We start from the raw sequence: 21,890 nt of genomic DNA, 5'->3' as shown, positions 1-21,890 counted from the left end.
TGTAGAAATATGGTGGCATATCAGTTTCCCCTGCACCTGGAGGAAACTGTCTATCTGGACCCGTTCAGTCCGGCTTCCGACCGGTTACAGCACTGAGACGGCTTTGGTCGCGTTGGTGGATGATCTCTGGAGGGCCAGGGATAGGGTTATTCCTCTGCCCTGGTCCTATTAGACCTCTCAGCGGCTTTTGATACCATCGACCATGGTATCCTGCTGCGCCGGTTGGAGGGTTGGGAGTGGGAGGCACCGTTTATCGGTGGTTCTCCTCCTATCTCTCTGACTGGTCGCATGAGCGGTGTTGACAGGGGCAGAGGTCGACCCGGCGCCTCACTTGTGGGGTGCCGCGGGGTCGATTCTCTCGCCTTCTGTTCAACATCTATATGAAACCGCTGGGTGAGATCATCAGTGGCTTGGTGTGAGGTACCAGCTGTACGCTGATGACACCCAGCTGTACTTTTCCACGGGCCACCCCAATGAAGCTATCGAAGTGCTGTCCCGGTGTCTGGAAGCCGTGCGGGTCTGGATGGGGAGAAACAGGCTCAAGCTCAATCCCTCCAAGGCGGAGTGGCTGTGGATGCGGCATCCCGGTACAGTCAGCTGAGTCCGCGGCTGACTGTCGGGAGCGAGTCATTGGCCCCGATGGAAAGGGTGCGTAATTTGGGCGTTCTCCTGGATGCGGCTGTCTTTTGAAGATCATTTGACGGCCGTCTCCAGGAGAGCTTTCCACCAGGTCCGCCTGGTGCGCCAGTTGCGCCTTTCTAGACCGGGATGCCTTGTGCACAGTCACTCACGCCCTTGTGACGTCTCGTCTGGACTACTGCAATGCTCTCTACATGGGGCTCCCTTGAAGGGCATCCGGAGGCTGCAGTTGGTCCAGAATGCAGCTCTTGCGGGTGATAGAGGAGCCCTCGTGGCTCCCGAGTGACACCTATCCTGCGCAGGCTGCACTGGCTACCTGTGGCCTTCGGGTGCGCTTCAAGGTGTTGGTGAGCGTCTTTAAAGCGCTCCATGGCATAGGGCGGGTTACTTACGGGACCGCCTGCTGCTACGAATACCTCTCACCGACCCGTGCGCTCTCACAGAGAGGGACTCCTCAGGGTGCCGTCGGTAGCGACAGTGTCGTCTGGCGACACCCAGGGAAGGGCCTTCTCTGTGGGGCTCCGCCCTCTGGAGCAGCTCCCCAGGACTTCGTCAACTTCCGGACCTCCGAACCTTTCGCCATGAGCTCAAAACTTACTTATTTATCTGCGCTGGACTGGGTTAGTTTTTTAAGTTATGGGTTTTTAATGGTGATTTTATAGTTTAGGGTTTTATATCGGTCGTTTGACCGTTTTTAGTTTTAAATTGGCCGGTTAAATATTTCATTTTAAATGTATTTTAAATTTATTGTGTACCTATGTGTTTTAATAAGGCTGTACACCGCCCTGAGTCCTTCGGGAGAAGGGCGGTCTAGAAATCTAATTAATAAATAAATAAATAAATAAATAAAATAAATCTTTCTTATAATAATAACTTTCTATACTATAAAAACCAGTACATAATTGCATTTTCAAGAGGAATTTTCTATGCATTAAATAATTAGAATTCAGTTGTCCAAGGGTGATTATTATAAAATCAGTTGGAGAAGCTAATAGAGATACAAAAAATTTTCAAGACTCAAGAGAACTTTTTCGGTTTGGAAGGCTTTTTTTTAAAGGAACTTTCTTGTCCTAAATCATCTCAGTCCTAACAAGATTAGGGGCAGTAAATTGTCTCTCTGAAAATGACTACTGGGCTGAAAATGACTACTCTCTGAAAATGACTACAATAAATGTATCTGGGCCTTATTAGATATCTATACGCTTGCTTTCTTTTGGTCTGTTGTGTTTTAATAGTTCTTAAAATAGCTTGTTCTATGAAATATGATTTTCCAGGGACTGACATGTAAGACGTGAATTTTCGGTTAATGCAAAACTGATGGGTGCCATGTTGCAGTTCTTTCTAGATTTCACATGGGTGCAGAATGAGATGCTGTGTGGGTTTCCTTTTAAATATTTCTAATCATTATTTTGTAGCTGCTAACATAATTAACATGAGCAAATTCATTGTTACATATGTTTTTTTGTTTTTTATTTATTTATTATTTATTTATTTTGTCACAACATTATATACAGGAATGTGTTTAATAATCCCTGCTTATTTAATTCATATAACAGCAAACTTAAGTTAGGTTAGGCCAACACCAAAAAATAAATAAAAATGAGTGGCTCTAAATCATTCACTGAGCTATATGGTCCGGTGGAGACTTGAACCTGGGTTTCCCTGTTCATACTCCACCACTTTAATTGCCATAGCACACAATCTCTCCTGTTTGGACATGAAGTCATAATAATGTCCATTTCCTGTATTTATTTCCTTTAATTATCAAGTTTATATGCTGATCCAATACAGCTTACTGTAAGTGGGTAACATATCCTGTCTTTATCCACAATGTTAAAATGGAACATAATAATTCATCTAATAAACTTATTAGCCACAAAACAATAAAATTCATCAATAACAAATGTTTCACCATTGCAAGAGGAAACAATCTCATAACATATCCATCCACATGATTTGTTGGAACAGTCAGGATGTAACTACGTTAAAACCTAGCAGAGATTGGATCATGCAGGTTTTAGAGGGAATGTTATTCCAGACAGAAGAGCTTCATTTGAGAAGTGAGGCCCCAACTGAAAATACAATTGTAGATGGCAATTGCCCAAAGAGAGAATTCTTCTTTTATCTTATTGGACAGATAGGTTCACTAGGGAGTATGTTAAGTTCCAAAGATACCCAGATACTGAGTTGCAAAGGGCTTTAAAAGTAACAATCTACCACCATTAATCTGTCCAATTTAGAGTTTTACTTCACTTCTTAGTTTGAAATCAAAATGCTATTAGGATCACTCTTTGATTTCTGCTTTATAGAAATCAGAATTGTCAACTTTGATTTCAGTTGACTTGAAGGAGTAGAAATAATAATACATCCTTTCTACTTACTATAAAATTCAGTTTAAAAAGAAAATGCTTTTTACTCAAACTGGGGTTTACTTTCTCCCTGCTGGATCCAATTTATATAATTATGGATATAGATGTATCTTTGATTTGATCTGGATGCAACGCAAACATATATTTGCATTTAGTTTACATTTTATATTTTGAAAAGTATAATTGTCTAATCAATACATGTGAATGAATGGTATAATGGTTAAATTAAGCAGAATATAGCAGAATAATTCAGTGTGAGATTTTGATGAGTTGATAAGTAAGACAAAGGAGATGATATATGAAAGATGAAAAGGGAGGGGGTGATTTAAAAAGTAAAGAACAAATGGGTAATATTAAATATTAGCTAAAGAAAAATATACTGTACTGTAAATCATGGATACATCACAATCATTTATTACAAGAGACATATGTTCCTAATATTTCTTTATTAAGTCTTCATGATGGAAATAATAGTAGTAATAATTTCCTTTCCCAGAGACACTGGTAAATCTCTCTGGAAACGAACAAACATTTTGGCAGTCTTAAACTCAACATTAAAGTGTTGTTGAGATATAAATAAATCTATCAATGGGTAGAAAGGCTTGGCAAGTGAAGACCTTCAGTTTTTCAGAAAATGCTACTATTGTGAAATTCTGCAGAGTCAGGCAGTTCTGTAAGTTGTTGTAAGATACTTCAGCAACTCTATATGCCTCTAGCCCAGGGGTGTCAAACACATGGCCCGCGGGCCGGATGCATTACGTGCTGGCCACATACCCCTGGTTTAGCAAAGGGGAAAAAAGTCCCGATACGTTACATGATGACGACGTGATGATGTGAGTTTGACACCCTTGCTCTAGCCTTTCCAGAATACTGAGTCCATCATTTAGTTGTACAAAACCATGTAAAAACACAAGAAGGATCCTGCTAAATAAGGCTTATGGCCAATTTAATCAAACAGTCTATGTGAGTCACTGGCCAATAAGATACATTATAGATTACTGATCAAATGATAATTATGCTTCCATTAAAGAGATTAAGAGTAAACACTTTTTTTTTTAGTAATGCCTTCCGGCTTATTGCGATGTTTTACATTTGTAAAAGTTCACCATGAAAAAAAGAGGACACAAAAGAAATTATTGTTGTAATTTATCATCATGGTTGTGTTAAAATTACCAAGGGGTAGCATCAGGGGTGAAATCCAGCAGGTTCTGACAGGTTCTGGAGAACTGGTAGCGGAAATTTTAAGTAGTTCGGAGAACTGGCAAATACCACCTCTGGCTGGCTCCAGAGTGGGGTGGGAATGGAGATTTTGCAATATCCTTCTCCCAGGAGTGGGAAAGAAATGGGGATTTTGTAGTATCCTTCCCCTGGAGTGGGGTGGAAATGGAGATTTGGCAGTATCCTTCCCCTGCCACGCCCACCAAGCAATGCTCACAGAACCGATAATAAAAGAATTTGGATTTTACGACTGGGTAGCGTTTTCAATTTTTATGATGTATCTTGATTCCAGCCTTCATGTGTTAAGGTCTAGAATTTAAGTTACAACAAAGTTGCAAAATCCCTAATCCGGGTTAAGGATTTGTTCTGAAGAAGAGTTCATCACAACCAAATGAATGAAATAGAATAAAGAATAGTTTTGTATTGCCTTTGCTGCATAAGCATTAATAGAATAGACTAATAGAATAACAGAGCTGGAAGGGACCTTGGAAGTCTTCAATCCCTGACCTTACATTATAAAAAGAACGGGTTATCTTGCTTCTTTGTTCGTCAACTACTTTTCAAAATAGAAAGATATAAATTGTTATCTTACTTTATATAAATTATCATCTGCCTATAAAATTGTTTACAAGCTACTTAACAATGATGGGTTCTTGGTGCGATCTGAGCTTGGTTGTTTTCTTGCAGATGTTTCATTAACCAAGCTAGGTAACATCATCAGTGCTAGTAAGGAGTGAGTTTTGCTCTCAGTTGATATTCTAGTGGCTTTCTATGTCAGTGGCAGTGGGAATAGTTTTGGAGGTTCTTTGGTTGGGTTGTTTACTGTTAACTTGTTTGGCAGTTCCTTGATTGGAATATTGTTTACTTCTTGATTGTTAGTCTCATGTTTATCTTAATCTATGCTCGTCTGGGTGTTGATTGCTAGTGGGAAGGTGTTTTGGTCTTTTTGTTTCCTTTTTGGCTTGTTGATTGTACCTTTGCACAGTATGCTGATATTGTTTATGTCTGTTTCTACTGATGGCTAATTTGTCAGAGTGGCAAGCTTCTAGAAATTCCCTAGCACTTTTAGACTTGGCTTGGTCTAGGATGGTCACAGTTTTCCAGTTGAAACTATGGTTAAGTCTGTCCATATGTTGTGAAATTACCAACGAAAAGTCTTTAATTTCACAACACATGGACAGACATTCTCCTTCATTGGTCCTTAATAATAGTATAATGTTGTAACATGGTTGGTGCACCTTTTTTGTATGTTACTCAGAGTCATATTGGCCTTAGAAATATGATTAATAAATAAATTAAAAATTCTTACAGCACGAACATGCATGAGACTATTCCAAAGGTACTTTTCATAAGGCAACAGGACTTTCTTGGGTTTTCCTTGAAAACATTTCACTTCTCATCCAAGAAGCTTCTTCAGTTCTGGCAAAGCATATTAACCTCTCTTGTGTTGCACCACAGCAACTGCTACTTAAAATATGCTTCCTCTGATTCAAGACTTAGTCTGAAGAATCGAGGAGATTGGAAGCTTGCTTGCTTAGCAGCACTCCCCATAAAATTATAATTTAATAACTATGAATTGGAGAAGGGAGAATCATTCTCAACTCCATTTCATATGTTTATTTTATTCAATGGGTCGGATATTAAATATTTTGAAGGAAGAACAATCATTCTAAGAGAAATGAGGGATTAAGTTTAGGATATTAGTTTCCTGACAAACAATTAAGAGGAAATGATGTCAGTTTGGATGATGATGATTTGAAATAAGGGCCCAACTACCTTGTATGGTAGTTCCCATAGAAGATAAAAGTAAATTTTGCCAACTAAGAGATTTTGTGTATTCATTTCATATTTGAGACTTCCTCGGTCTTTTATTAGGTAATCATTCTAAGATGTATGTAGAATGTAGTTATAATTTTTGTTCTTTTTAATTTATTTATTAACTGTTTTTAGCTCTGTTGTATACTGCCAAGAGTCAATTTTTGGTGAGACGAGCTACTATATAAATTGATTTAATAGATAAATATCACTGGATTATTTGTTTTTTCTCCAATAACATATCAAGAGAAAAAATGAGAAGCAGTGTCAAATGCTGTACCTCAGTAGTTCTCAACCAGTGGTTTGCAGATTCTGGGAGGCCACAATGTCATCACAGGGGTTCCGCAAAGGCTTGAAGAAATATTATGATTTAAATCTTCAGTTAAGTCTTGGTGGTCTGTGGCCATGGCCACAAAAGATATTTAAAGGGGGTTTGTGGTGAAGAAAAGGTTGAGCATTACTGCTCTACCTGAAAAAAAAGTGACTCTGATTATTAGAACAGCAGTGACAATTTATAACAAATCATCCCAAATTGGATATTTCCAGATGATCTCACCTGTAACCTCTTTCCTTCATTAGTCCTCCAACTATAGTAAGGGATTGTGAGAACTGTGAGGTAAAATGTCAGGAAGTACTCAATCTAGGACAGGGGTGTCAAATTTGCATCATCATGGCGTCGTCATGTGACGTATCAGGACTTTTTTCCCCCTTCGCTAAACCAGGTGGGGGCAGAGCCAGTACGTGACACATCTGGCCCATGAGTTTGATACCCCTGATCTAGGACATGATAAATTCAGACATGGAATTATCATTTCTATTTTAGAAAGAGAATATATATCATTACATCCCCAACCTGGAAAGTATTAATAAATAAACTTTACTGTTCAGTCTATTCATCTTCTGTTTATGCTAGTGCCTGGTTGTACCATTGTGGCAAAACCAGTTTAGAAGGTAGTTTTGCAGCAATAAATATTTTTATATTTAATTATATTTATATTTAATAAAGACTTTACCAACTGTGTTTAGTGCTTGCTTAGATTCAAAATGCACCTCTGTTTGACTCTAAATGACAGCTATGAATTCCTTTTTATTTATTTTTTTAGAGCTTGATTTTTATACTTTGTCCATCTTTGTTATCATTAAAAAACAATCTGCAGTTGTGCAAAAAGGTTGTGGTTCCTTGCTTCCATGTAGTACATCTGTGTTATGCTTATATGAGTTAATTATACATAGTATATAGTTAGTGATGCAGTCTAGTGTAAGGATGGCATAGAATTCTTAAGTACCATATTTAGAGGGAAATTGTTAATCCCTTTCATGACACCTTTACAAACGAATTCTAGATTTCATTGAACTACACACCAAAATAACATTAATTTGTTCTGTAAAACAGATTTATTTACAGATATTTTGTCCAATATTTTGCTATCTGTAAATCTTTGCAGTAAATGCATTTTTAATCTTAATGCGTACCTGAATGAGAACTTTCACTTTTTTGCATATGTGACAGATTTGTGGTGTCTTATATAAAACAAACTAAAAAGCTATTGGATTACCTAAATCAAAATAATCTGCTTTTCCAAAGAGAAATAACTTAGTTTAACTTTTTTGATTATAGGGTATAAGTGGATATTGAAAATTATTGTTGTTAAACTTTAAAAGTTCTTTAAGATTCCTAAAGACTTTGATATCTGCAAAAGAGACTTAAAAATCAGCTTTAATTTTAAACAGACAAGAGAAACTGTCTTCAATCAGAAATGCCATCTTTTTTGTGTCTTATTGTTTAATAACAATTTCTTCATGTTGGAATTGGTTTGTACGGATGTTATAAAATTAAAGGATATAGCCAATCCAGTGTTTTCCTCTTTGGCTGAACTCAAAGGAAAAATTCTATCTTTCCACAAATGAGATTTTTAGATAGTATAAACTGAATTTATTCTTTTTTAGTGACATTCTAAACGTTATCTCAGAGGCAAGCTAATTTGTATGAAGAAGGTCACTGACTTGTTTTTCTTGAAGCAGTTCTTTCATCTCCTCAGTGGATGGATAGATTCAGAAAAATTAAAAGACGCAAGATGTTCTCTCTGAGAAAATGACACCTTGGAGAAGATTTGGGACTAAAAGTATTTTCCAACCTGTTGGCCCCCCCAAAAAAATTTTTTAACTAAACTTTTATAAGTATATTTTAAATTTAATATTTATCTCAGTATGATATGTGTTCAGACTGAACTGATGTTTCCATACTTAGCTTGCTATTCTGATGCATCAATTAAAAGATTGAGTGCAATTGTGTGAACCAATGAACTTCAATATAACTTGATTATTAGCAGATGTGTGCAATGGCCTCCCTTAATTGTTTTATAAGACAGCCATTTCTATCATGTACTTAACCATGCTATAAATATAGTGTTACTGTGCCTTAATTTAATATCCATATTTTTGCCTACATGGACATTTCTGGGTTTTTGGTTTGGCACTTCAAACTGGGAGACAAATTCTCTGCAAAAAAAAGAAAGAAAGAAATACAATGTCTTGTGAAGGAGACTTTCTGTCTATACAGGGTCTTTTGGATCTGTATAGGTCTCCTACTAGCCTGATTTTGTCTCTACTTCTCCAGACAAGCAAAGATCCAACTTCAGCTCTTCTTAAGGGCTTGTGTGGCTTTGGGAGGATATAAGACAAACAAGCATTAAAAACCACAGTAAATGAAAGCACATAACGTTTCTGGCACATTCCAGTGACATTAATATTGCAGAGACTGACTGTCCTTATGTCTCCATATCAATGGATCATACACCATTCTTGGCAGGTTTATGTTGGACATTGTTTTTAAGCATACAAACAAAGGATAAGCAACCTTTGTATTCCAGTCATGTAGTTGTGCATCTCCTCTGCCATTTTGCTGTCCTTTTCATTATCATTCTCCCCCCCCTTTCAGAAATGATGATGTAAGTAATGAGGGGGCACATTAAACATTTTTTTCTTTGTGTGTATAATTGAAAAAATTCCTTCATTAATGTTGATTGTTTATCTCATTTTTTTACGTTAAATTGAAACTGTCAGCCTATAAACATTCTTGTCTTTGAAAGCATCCTTGTTTGTGAAATGAATTCCCATAAGTCTGTGATTTGCTTATAATTTTGTGGTTATGAATTCCGGAAGAGTAATCATGTACGTCTGCCGCGCAAGACATACTGTGGTGTCAAGCCCAACTTCTGTCAAATTGAGATGAAAAAGTGGGGGCAAAGTTGAACAAAAGAAAGAGATAGACAGACACTGGGAGAAGCAGAAGCAGAATAGTAATGTTGTTTGGTTTAACAAGTGGATACTGTATAATATGCTTACTGTATAATATGCCGGAGGTCTTAAAGAAAAGGGTGGACAACCATTTGTCTGGGATGACATAAGGACTCCTGCCTTGGACAGCAAGTTGAACTAGAAGACTCCAAAGTCCCTTTCAGCCCTGTGATTCTATGATTAACACTGTGTGTGTGTATGTGTGTGTTTGTGTGTGTGGTGTTGTTGTTGTTTTCTGAAGTTCTTTGCTATCCAGCTATGGGTAATGATGATGAAACTTTTACAGGTGTTCCTTCAAACTCTGGTAACAAATACATTGGTATGGAAGAGGTACTTGCTCTGAGCAGAAAATCAAGCCATATCTGCTACTATTCTTAGAATAACTTTATTGTCACTTTGAATGTACACTAATCAGCATACATTAAAATGAGATTTTGTTACATACAGCTCTCAAAGGGTTGCCATCTCCAATATACACTACATAAACATAACAAAATAAATGCATGCATGCATGCATACATACGTACATACTTATGCATACCCACATATAGTATATGACGCAGAGAAATAACATAGTCTAGTTCGGATGTAAACATGTACATGGAGAAAAAAACAAATCTGAGTTTATCAGATGGATGGCATAGGGAATAAAGCTATTACAAAATCTGGTAGTCCTGTTAGAAATACTTTGAAACCTCCTCCCAGAGGGCAGCAACAAAAATATACTGTAAAGTGGGTGTGTGGGATCTCTAACAATGCTTTGAGCTCTAAATACATAGCGCTTATAAGCAGTATCCTTAATAACAGGAAGCAAGCTTCCTATAATCTTCTTGGTTGTCCTCATCACTCTCTGTATGGACTTTCTATCTGACATACTGCTGCCACCAAACCAAACAGTGATGCAGTTTGTTAAAATGTTCGCAATTGTACCTCTGTAAAAAGTGGCCAGGACAGAAGGAGAAAGATATGCTCTCCTCATCTGATGCAGGTAATACAGACACACAGCAATCGTGGGTCATCAAGGTAAACAGTAGCAGACTCAAGACACAGCCCTGTGGGGAACCCGTATTCAAGGAGATGGAGGTCAAAACTTTTCTTCCAACTCACACAAACTGGGGCCTATCAATAAGGAAATCCAGTTTCCAATTACATAAAGGAGTATTAAAACCTAATAGGCCCAGTTTGTTCACCAACTGATAAGTAATGATTATGTTGAATGCCAAACTAAAATCAATGAACAGCATTCGCACATGATTATTCTTCTCCAGGTGCACCAAGCTAAGATGAAGCACACAGGAAAGTGCATCATCTATAGAGCTGTTCTTTCAATAAGCAAACTGTAATGAGTCAAATGTGGGGAGAAGGCATGAAACCATATAGTCCTTTACCAATCTCTCAATATCTTAGTGGATAGATCACCATGACATTTGCTGTTTATAAAGTAAAACAAGAAACCTTTTGTGATTAAACGAAGATGTGAATAAGTTGGGATCAGCTACTTTTGCATGGGTTTTGCTAGTAAAGAAAAATCAGTGCAGTTAACTAGTATCTTACCAGGCACCCTGGTGGTGCAGTGGTTATAATGCAATATTGTAGGCAAACTCTGCCCACAGCTTGGAGTTCTATTTTGATGGGGCTTAAGATTGACTTGGTTTCCCAGCCTTCCAAGATCAGTTAAATGAGGACCAAATTGTTGGGAACAATAAACTGACATTGTAAACTGCCCAGAGAGTGCTGTAAAGCACAATGAGGTGGTATAGAAATCAAAATGCAATTGCTATAGCTACAGTATCCCTGAAATGCATGCTACAGTGAACAATGTTCTCTACAGTGTTGCTGAAATTTTGGTTTGTAGATGTTACATAATGGGTTTGATTTTTCTGAATCTTTCATATTATTCCAATCAACTTTATAGTTAGCTGATGTTTCGTCATATATCCTTCTTCTTTTATGTGTCTTTAAAACTAAGTGACCGTCAATGTCTGTGTTTCTTCCTCAAATAAACAAACAAAGCAAATGCAACAACAGAAAAAACATCTATTATTTTAATTGGAAATTTAATGAATGAAAAAACTGGCACAAAATGTAATTGGAGAAACAAACTAAGTTACCCTTTCGTCTCTTTCCATTGTACTGTTAGAGCTTTAGATGGTTCTTTTTTTTTTTTTTTTGGCTTTTTCAAACACCCCAAATCAAAGTGGCTCCAGTGGTAAACATAGGCTTATTTTAGAATTCTTGTAGCCTGTTATTTGTTCCATGGGATTAATCCCAAATAGCTAATGCAGCCATGTTAATCAGTCAAAATCGGCTATGCCTTTATGGAGGCATACTCTTCCCAAATTTGATAGTTAATGTTTGTGCTTTGGTACTACCTACTAAACTTGGTGAAATCAATTGCAGCCAAAAACCAAAGACAAATTACATTACATCTGTTGTTCTGATTGTTCTGATATTGTGACTTAATTTGGGGTGGATGTTTACTTTCTTCAAATTAAATACATTCCCAATTAAACTCTTTTAATAGCATAAGCTATTAGTCCTTGTTCTTGCAAAATGAAACTTTAAAAAGTACAGCTTCCAAACGGCTTATGGAATTGAGCCACAGTGGTGCAGTGGTTAGAGTGCAGTACTGCAGGCTACTTCTGCTGACTGCCAGCTGCCTGCAATTTAGGAGTTCAAATCCCACCAGGCTCAAGGTTGACTCAGCCTTCCATCCTTCCAAGGTGGGTAAAATGAGGACCCAGATTGTTGGGGGCAATAGGCTGACTCTGTAAACCTCTTAGAGAGGGCTGTAAAAGCACTGTGAAACAGTATATAAGTCTAAGTGTTATTGCTATTGCCATTATGAAATTCCTTAACATCATCTCCATTCAAGGTCATATGATCAGGAAGACGGAGGGGTTAAGAAAAGAGCAGTCAACAATATTCTAAGCTGCTTCTCAACTGTTTCTTCCATAGGGATGTAATAGAGAATTTTTTCTAGATTTTTTTTTTTGCAGCCCTTGCCCAAACCTTGCTTATTTTTGAAATTATTCTTTTTCCAGCTTTCCTAACCACAGCAAATTTAATTCCCTTCCATTTTAGTTTTGGAGTGCTAAAAGAATAAGATGGATACCCCTTCGGGTAATTTTCTTTCAACATTTAATTGGATTGGAAAGAATAAAAAATCTGAAAGAACTGGCTAAAACATGCACATGCATAGAAATTGTGGAACAACAAAGTTAAATTCAAGATTCTGAAATGGTATACTTAAACCTAGATATACCTATATTATATTATCTATAATATATCTATACTATACATTATAGATTGCATATGACTTAATCTTTAAAATAAAAGTGTGAAATATAACCCATTCTGAGCATTTAATAGTATTGAGGCTTTCATAATGCGTTAAAATATTCAAAGATAATAAAATATTATCTTTATATGGTTAGTCTCGGTATGCATCAGACAAAGGTCTTATGCAAATGTCTTATTTTCTTCCTGCATGTTGATTCTTCTTTCTTGTTTCCTAGGAAAATGTTACAATGAAATCAGAAATGCGGGCAAATGAAATTCAGCGGCTGGAGCAAACCATACAGGATTTAAAAACAAAAATTGCAGAGCTAGAGAAACAGTTTCCCGCAACAGAGGTGTTGGTTTCAAGCAGAAGCGTGTGGAATGAGACTGAACAGCCAACTCATGAAGGACTACCTAACAGAGCTTTTCAAGAACATGAATTGTGTGCTCTAGTTAAAACTATCACTGCAACATCTGTGCAGACATCTCCAACAGATGATTGTTTAACACACATAATGCCTTCAGACAGTACACTGCCACAAGCACCTCCCCACCTCAAAGGGGATCCAGGTCAAGGGCCAACTCAGCCGTTGCCAACACTTGAGCCACAACCCACTTTTTGCTCTGAAATAGCTTTAGTTCTGTCACCAAAACAGATTTCAGTACAGCTGGATGCTTTCCAGGAACCATTGACAATGCCACAAACTTCATGTTTATTGCAAGAGGAATCTGTGCCATCAGCTGCCCATCTTCCTCCGAGTACGGAGACAGTGACATGGAATGAACATTCCGCGCCTTTATCTTCTCCCATCATTTCTGCTCCTCTATCTACTGACACTGGAATTTCCCTGCCGGGGGCAGGTGGCCCATTTTTATCTTCAGCAATGTCACCTCCCTCATCCCTCTCTGCCTCAGGATATTTAGGGTCCTCGTCTGACATAGTACCAACCTCTGCTACATCATTCCCCACCAAAAGGACTTCTTCCCCATCATGTCTGACAGGAATGGACATGATACCATCTACCCCTTCTTTATCTCCTGCAAGCATCTCTTCTATGCCACCTTTGCCTACTGCTGGACTACCTATCGAGATCTCATCTCTACCACCTTTTCCTGTAACTGGAATTCCACCTCCTCCACCTTTGCCAGGATCAGTTAGTTCCCTTTTACCAGGGATAGTGCCACCCCCTCCGCCGCCACCCCCTCCGCCGCCACCCCCATTGCCAGGCATGGGAGTGCCACCCCCTCCGCCGCCACCCCCCTTGCCAGGCATGGGAGTGCCACCCCCTCCGCTGCCACCTCCATTGCCAGGTTTGGGAGTGCCGCCACCTCCGCCACCACCCCCATTGCCAGGTATGGGAGTGCCGCCACCTCCGCCACCACCCCCATTGCCAGGTTTGGGAATGCCCCCACCTCCACCCCCACCTCCATTGCCAGGCATGGGAGTGCCACCGCCGCCACCACCACCTCCTCCTCCCCCTTTGCCAGGCTTGGGAGTGCCACCACCTCCTCCGCCTCCCCCTTGGCCAGGTATGGGGGGACCTCCTCCTCCTCCCCCTCTGCAAGGACTGACAGTGCTGCCTCCTCCACCCCCTTTGCCTGGGGTGGGAGCTCCTCCTCTGCCCGGAATAGGCATGCCACCTCCCCCAGCTCCTAGTCTTCCACAAGTATCTGGGTTTCTTCCTCCTCCCTTGCCAACCGGTTTATTTGTCATGGGAATTAACCAGGAAAAAAGTAGCAGGAAGCATGCAATAGAACCTTCTCGACCCATGAAGCCTCTTTATTGGACAAGAATCCAGCTTCATAATAAAAGGTAAAGAAACGTTAAAAATGTTGGTCTGAAGCTTTTGAAATGTAACATCAATTTCTTAGAACTGTAAATACAGTAAGCCATTTGTCTGTACATTGTTCTTTCTATAGCGTTATACATTCAGAACCATAGCTTAAAATGTTTTTCCACTGTATTGGTTTTTAAACCTTTGTGAAACAATGTTAGGAAGAAATAGTATCCTAAATATTTTTAAAGGTAAATACTACCATGTGGTATAGCCTTACCACATAGTTCTTGGCAGGATATACTTATCTTTCCAATGCAGCAATATGTATTATTATCCTTTCTTAATCAAATGTAATGACATGGGTATATTTGGATTTTTTTTCTTGTGTATTGGTTTTTCTCAAGGACCAGTTCATACCCAGTATGCCTCAGGACTAGATTCCTTTGTTATTTTTTTTTCTTACCTCTTTTTGCAGCCATATGAAGATAACCTATTGTGAACTGAGGTTTTTGTGCGCGTGGCTAAATTTTAGCAGACCTAAACATATGTCCAGATGGTGGTTGGAAATGAACCAATAACAGACTTGTTCCATGAACAATCTGGACAACTTCCCCCCTCCCCGCTCCTGCAAAAAACAAAACAAAAAAAACCTCTTATTACCACCATTTGTCTGAAAATATCCAAAAGTTCCCTCTGGTAGCAAGTTTGAAGACTGATATGGGGAGAAGAACTTATCACACAGTAGAGAAGCAGAAATGGTTTGGAATTGCTAGAAGCTAGTATGAGTGAACAAGGATGGGTTCTGTTTATATGTTTTAGAACTGGTGCTCAGTTTAGGAGGCAGTGTTTTTACCTTCAAATAAGAAATGACAGATATTGAATAAGCTGGCATTTTACTCTCCTTCCTTAAAACCAAGTGGTTTTAAAGAAAGAATGATTTACGCATGCTCAGAAGATTATTAATTTTTTATAAGCTCTTTATAACTTAAGGAACAAATCTGTGTTATAGGCCTTCATAATGCCAAACTTTGTATATCAAAAACTTTGTAATAGGCCTTTGTAATACCAAACTTTGTATCATTGTGTCATTTTTTAGAAAACGCTTCTTCTGTGTTAGACTTTTGAATAATAAAAATTCACAGACTTGTTCTATAGGGAGGGAGAGCAACTTCAGTCAGGCTACTTGAGAAGGGAGGTTTCAGATGAGGATCATACATGATAGAATCTTGTACCTTCTATTTGTTTGAGTGTCTTATTGATTTTTGGCATTTCTGAAATGTAAATCTCCCATCCATTATCTAAGTGGAATTTGTGCCCTCAAATCAATATATCTTGTGCAAAGTAGAGAACCAAGAGTATTTTCAGACAAATCACCCAGTTCTTAATTTATACATGTTATTTACTTTCACATTAAAAATAAGTTCTAGGCTTGTCAAATTTAAAGAGAAAAAGTGTGAAGATGAGGATGAATGGTTGTGAAAAGGACATTGTAACTCCTACAATGCTATTACAGGGCACGGATGTTTCTATATACAGTATTTGGAGAAACTGGAAACTGAAGTGAGAACTAATCTGGATTCCCCTTTCTTTCTGACCTTTCTTAATCTACTACTATGTGCCCTAATTCCCTTTCCCCATTTTTATAAACCATTGAGAAGCTCTCCTATATCAATCTTCTCTTAAATGGGATCAAGGATAAAGGTATGTGCTAGAAAAATCTCAGTGAATTGGGAGAAAAAAATCCTTGTTACTCAATATGAATTTCTTTCAGAGATAATCTGTGAGCTATGCACTAGTTGATGGTGCTTATTGAAAATTATAGAAAGTCTTAATAGTTATAATTATCAGACAATGCTTTATGTAAAGTTCATGCTATATTTTCTGAGAATGTTTTTTTTTTGTTCCCCTCAATTATATTTTTGGTTTACTATTCCACATATTATTATTTTTCTCAACTATTGTAATAATCATGATAAGCATCCTTCAGTATGAATCTGATAATATATACATTATTGCATGTATATCTATTCTTCAAGAATAAATATAGATCCTACTGAAAAGTACTATTTATATGTTGTGCAGGAAATTGGCAGAATATTTCTTTTATGTGTCAGAAAGTTTCAATATTTTTGTAGTCCATTTTCAATTGGAAAAATGAATTAAGCAATGAAACTGATAATTCATCTATCTTCATTCCACCATTTTGTGACTATTCAGTCTGATGTTGTCCTACATAGGTCTTTTGCTTAACTTTAGAGATTCTAGTGCTTCACTTGTGTGGGAAAAAATTGAAGAGCCTTCAATAGATTATCATGAATTTGAAGAACTGTTTTCTAAATCAGCTGTTAAAGAGAGGAAGAAACCTATTTCGGATACCATCACCAAGACAAAGAATAAACAAGTGAGTATTAAATTGCACTTTTCTTTAGGGGGAATTAGAAAAGTTTGGCTAAGTCTACTGGAAGACACCAAGCGTGATTAGGAGATCTGCTTCATGCAGCAGCCTGAAGGGAGAGGGAGATACATTCTGCGGAAACAAATAGTTTTGAACAGTGCCATATTAAATATATGTATTTTGTTAGAAATGGAGAGTAAATGTTAAAATTAAAAATCAAATGTACACGGCAGAATAAGAGAAGATATGATGTAGATATTAGATCAGGGATGAAATCCAGCAGGTTCTAACCGGTTCTGCAGAACCGGTAGCAGAAATTGTAAGCAGTTCGGAGAACCAGCAGAGGAAATTTTGAGTGGTTTGAGAACCGGCAAATACCACCTCTGGCTGACAACAGAGTGCGGTGGGAATGGAGATTTTGCAATATCCTTCCCCTGCCATACCCACCAAGCCACACCCACAGAACTGGTAGTAAAAATTTTTTAGATTTCACCACTGTATTAGATGTATAATAGCAAAAGATAGGTAAGGGAGGTGAATCTCTTTTTCATTGGTTCTTGGCTCAGATCAGGTTTAGGGTACTGATGGATAAACTGAGAATTTATTGAGGTGACTCATAATATGGCCAATTAAATAAATGTTGAAAACTAATAATAATAATTCCACTGTTTTTTCCTGCTTTTAATTGTTGAAAATTATTAATGAAATATTTATATTTTACTTGATATTGGTTTTAACAGTTTGAGTGCCAAATATTAGAAAGAAATGGTATGTGAATCTATAAATCTTTGCTATTCATGCTTATTATTTAATACATTTAGTCTTATTCAGGGTTTAGTTAGTAACTAGAATATAGAATAGAATAGAATTTTTTATTGGCCAAGTGTGATTGGACACACAAGGAATTTGTCTTGGTGCATATGCTCTCAGTGTACATACAAGAAAAGATGCCTTCATCGAGGTACAACACAACACTTAGTGATGGTCATAGGGTACAAATTTAACACTTAATGATACAACACTTAATGATAATCATAGGGTACAAATAAGCAATCAGGAAACAATCAATATCAATATAAATCATAAGAATTACCAGCAGCAAAGTTACAGTCATACAGTCATAGTGGAAGGAGATGGGTGATGGAACGATGAGAAGATTAATAGTGCAGATTTAGTAAATAGTGTTGAGGGAATTATTTGTTTAACAGAGTGATGGCCTTCAGGAAAAAACTGTTTTTGTGTATAGTTGTTCTGGTGTGCAGTGCTCTATAGCGTCATTTTGAGGGTAGGAGTTGAAACAGTTTATGTCCAGGATGTGAGGGGTCTGTAAATATTTTCACGGCCCTCTTCTTGATTCATGCAGTATACAGGTCCTCAATGGAAGGCAGGTTGGTAGCAATTATTTTTTCTGCAGTTCTAATTATCCTCTGAAGTCTGTGTCTTTCTTGTTGGGTTGCAGAATCGAACCAGACAGTTATAGAGGTGCAAATGACAGACTAAATAATTCCTCTGTAGAACTGAATCAGCAGCTCCTTGGGCAGTTTGAGCTTTCTGAGTTGGCGCAGAAAGAACATTCTTTGTTGTCCTTTTTTGATGATGTTTTTGATGTTAGCTGTCCATTTTAGATCTTGCGATATGATAGAACCTAGAAATTTGAAGGTTTCTACTGTTGATACTGTGTTGTCTAGTATTGTGAGAGGTGGAAGTATGGAAGGGTTTCTCCTAAAGTCTACCACCATTTCTACGGTTTTGAGTGTGTTCAGTTCCAGATTGTTTTGGTTGCACCACAAGGCTAGTCGTTCGACCTCTCGTCTATATGCGGATTCGTCATTGTCTCGAATGAGACCAATCACTGTTGTGTCATCTGCGAACTTCAGTAGCTTAACAGATGGATCATTGGAGATGCAGTCATTGGTATACAGAGAGAAGAGAAGTGGGGAGAGCACACAGCCTTGGGGGGGCCCTGTGCTAATTGTACAGGTATTTGATGTGATCTTGCTTAGCTTCACCTGCTGCTTCCTGTTTGTTAGGAAGCTTGTGATCCACTTACAAGTCTGTTCCGGTACCTGTAGCTGGTTTAGCTTAGTTAGAAGAATGTCTGGAATGATGGTATTGAATGCTGAACTAAAGTCTACAAAAAGGACCCTTGCATAGGTCTTTGGAGACTCAAGATGTTGTAGGATGTAGTGCAGAGCCATATTAACAGCATCATCTGTTGATCTATTTGCTCGGTATGCAAATTGCAAGGGGTCTAACAGCGGATCCGTGATGGTTTTCAAGTAGAAAAGCACTAGCCTTTCAAAGGTTTTCATGACTACAGATGTTAAAGCAACTGGTCTGTAGTCATTCAGTTCCTTGATGGTGGGCTTCTTCGGCACTGGGATGATGGTAGAGCGTTTGAAGCAAGAAGGAACATAGCACATCTCTAGTGATTTATTGAAAATATGGGTGAAGATGGGGGCCAATTGGTCAGCACAGACTTTTAAGCAAGAAGGAGTTATCTTGTCTGGGCCTGGAGCTTTTCCTATCTTTTGTCTGTGAAATAGGTCCTGCACTTCCTTTTCTGTGATCACTAGGGGTTGTGAACCCAATGGGACGGGGTCAGTTGTAGGAGGCTTGGCTGTTGTTGTTGTGTCTGAGATGGGGATTGTGGAGATAGGTGGCTGTAGTTTCCTTTCAAACCTGCAGTTTGAAATATCATATAAGGTGATAATGTGTAGACAGCTAAGAATTCTCAATTTTTACTTGATTTTACTATTTTTAGACAATTGTTGGTCAAAAGAAGTTTACATATAAAACTGATATAATTACAATTAGTGGAGAAACATGAGGTAACACTATACCAATAGATGAAAGAGCTGAAGGACTAAACTGAGGATAGACCCTGCTGGAGAAAATCAATGAGATTTTTAAGAATCAACACTGACTTGATGGCACATAATCATCAAGCATGTTGATAGATTGCTTGAACAATTATATTCTTCTTTTGAAATACTATTTCCCTTTTAATTTTCTTCTCTCTACTGAGATCTAGAATACCTCGTGACTGCTAATGACTGTTCAAAGGATCAGGCAGATGACCAGTCTTCCACCTAAGAATCTTTTAAGCCCATTCATAAATAATTTGCACCTAAATGTTAGAAACACAGCAAAATTTATCTTTTGTATTGAGTTAACATCTGACAGTGTAATAATACATATGGCAAAGTGGCATTCTTGGCCAAACATAGCATGTGGCTTTATCAAGGCGGTAAGCACATCATTAAATGAATACTCATGGAATTCATTAATTTTTGGGACTGTGGGACTGGTATTTCTTTCTAGGAATTCTAAATTATGAAAATGCTTATTTACATTTTAGCATTGAAAATACATTAATGTAGAACAGCTGGAAATAGGAATCAGAATGTAGCATTTTTGTTTTTAAAAATAGAATTAAGTAGGAATTCCAACTATTAGGAGCATCTGTACTTCCATTAAGTACACAACTGACATTGTTAGATCAGTTGCTCAGCTTTCAAATATATCTGTATAGAACTCACTTTTGGTTTATAGAGTTTTTTTAATATATACACAGTATTAAATAATTTACTAGTTAAGAAAGGTGCATTTTTTTCATTTTCATTTTATTTATGATAGGGACACTGTATGTTCAAATAAATGTGTCTGTAACATTTTTAGTTTATTTAACATGAAATTTAGAAACACAAACTTCTGCAAACAATAAAATGATGGCTACTGAGTTGTGTTTTGCAAACAGTGATTAAATAGGCAGGCAGTAGTTGTGGTTAAACATTAGGGGCTGTGGTTTCAATGTCTGGCAGGATTTGTTTTCTTTTGCAGTAGTAAGCATTTTATTGTATTATTTTAAAGCATATTTTTAAAACTTGGAGCAGAATATCCTGAAAGGTCTCTAAAAGGACATGTATTTTTTTACAAAAAGGTTTATTGAAAATGTAATTGAGTTTTGATAAAAATATGAATGTGTGTGGGAATATGGTGCTGATGTACAGTGAAGGTTGTCCTTGATTTACAGCCATAACTGGGTCCAAAATTTCTGTTGCTAAGGAAAACAATTATCAAGTGAGCTTTGCCTCCATTTTATGACTTTTCTTGCCACAATTGTTAAGTGAATCATTGCACTTTATTTTATTTTATTTATTTATTTATTTTATTTATTTTATTTTGTCACAACAATATATGTAGGTATCATACAAAAAGATTATATAGTAAATAAACACATATATGGGTAAATATAAGAAGGTATAAGCATATATATAGGAAGAAGAAAAGAAAAACAATAGGACAGGAATGGTAGGCACGTTTGTGCGCTTATGCACGCCCCTTATGGTCCTCTTAGGATTGGGGTGAGGTCAATAGTAGAAAGTTTTTGGATAAAACACTTGTTAAATTAGTAACATAGTTGTTGAGTGAATCTGACTTCCCCATTGACGTTGGTTATCGGGAGGTGGCAAAAGGTGATCATGTGACTCTGGGACATTGCAATCATCATAACTATGAGCCAACGAATCTTGATCACATGACCATGGAGATACTGCAATGGTTATAAGGGTGAAAAATGGTCATAAGTCACTTTTTTCAGTGCCATTGTAATTTCAAATGGTCACTAAATGTATGGTTGTAAGTCAAGGACTACCTGTAAAGAGAATTTGATGTAATTATTCAAATGCAATTAATTAAATTTAAAAACATGTATGCCTACCCATCTTATACATCAAAGTTCTGGTGACTCCCAAACAGTGAGAAAACACAACAGAACAGTAAAGCCAATATACAAAAAAGAAAAAAAATCATAGTACAGCAAACAACACTCTCCAACCAAAACATAATTGCAGATGTTTGGCTCCACCCTTTACAGGATACCATTGACTGAAAGAAAAACTAACTCTTCCAGGTCTTCTGGAAGGCTAGAAGAGTGGGGGTTTCCTTGATCCTGGAGGAAAGGGTATTCCACAGACCAAAAGCCTCTACTACCCAGATCTTACTAGTTGACAACATCTAAGAGAGAGACCTGGAGCAGGGCTGTTCTATCCAGCCTGGTAGAATAGGCAGCTATTCTCAGGGAAAGGTCTGTGC

The 21,890-nt window shown here is 37.6% G+C and overlaps 1 protein-coding gene across 1 annotated transcript in view; it reads left to right on the top strand.

Annotated features, from left to right (window-relative positions):
• Positions 1 to 21,890, top strand: part of FMN2 (formin 2) — a 224,110-nt gene that overhangs the window by 61,869 nt on the left and 140,351 nt on the right. The window contains exons 5-6 of the mRNA XM_058165778.1: positions 12,857 to 14,433; positions 16,655 to 16,799. Coding sequence (XP_058021761.1) covers positions 12,857 to 14,433; positions 16,655 to 16,799 — 1,722 coding nt within the window. The remainder of the gene's footprint in view (positions 1 to 12,856; positions 14,434 to 16,654; positions 16,800 to 21,890) is intronic.

This window comes from Ahaetulla prasina, chromosome 1 (assembly GCF_028640845.1).
Source record: "Ahaetulla prasina isolate Xishuangbanna chromosome 1, ASM2864084v1, whole genome shotgun sequence".
Classification (NCBI taxonomy): Eukaryota; Metazoa; Chordata; class Lepidosauria; order Squamata; family Colubridae; genus Ahaetulla; species Ahaetulla prasina.
This window is presented reverse-complemented; position numbering and strand designations above follow the sequence as displayed.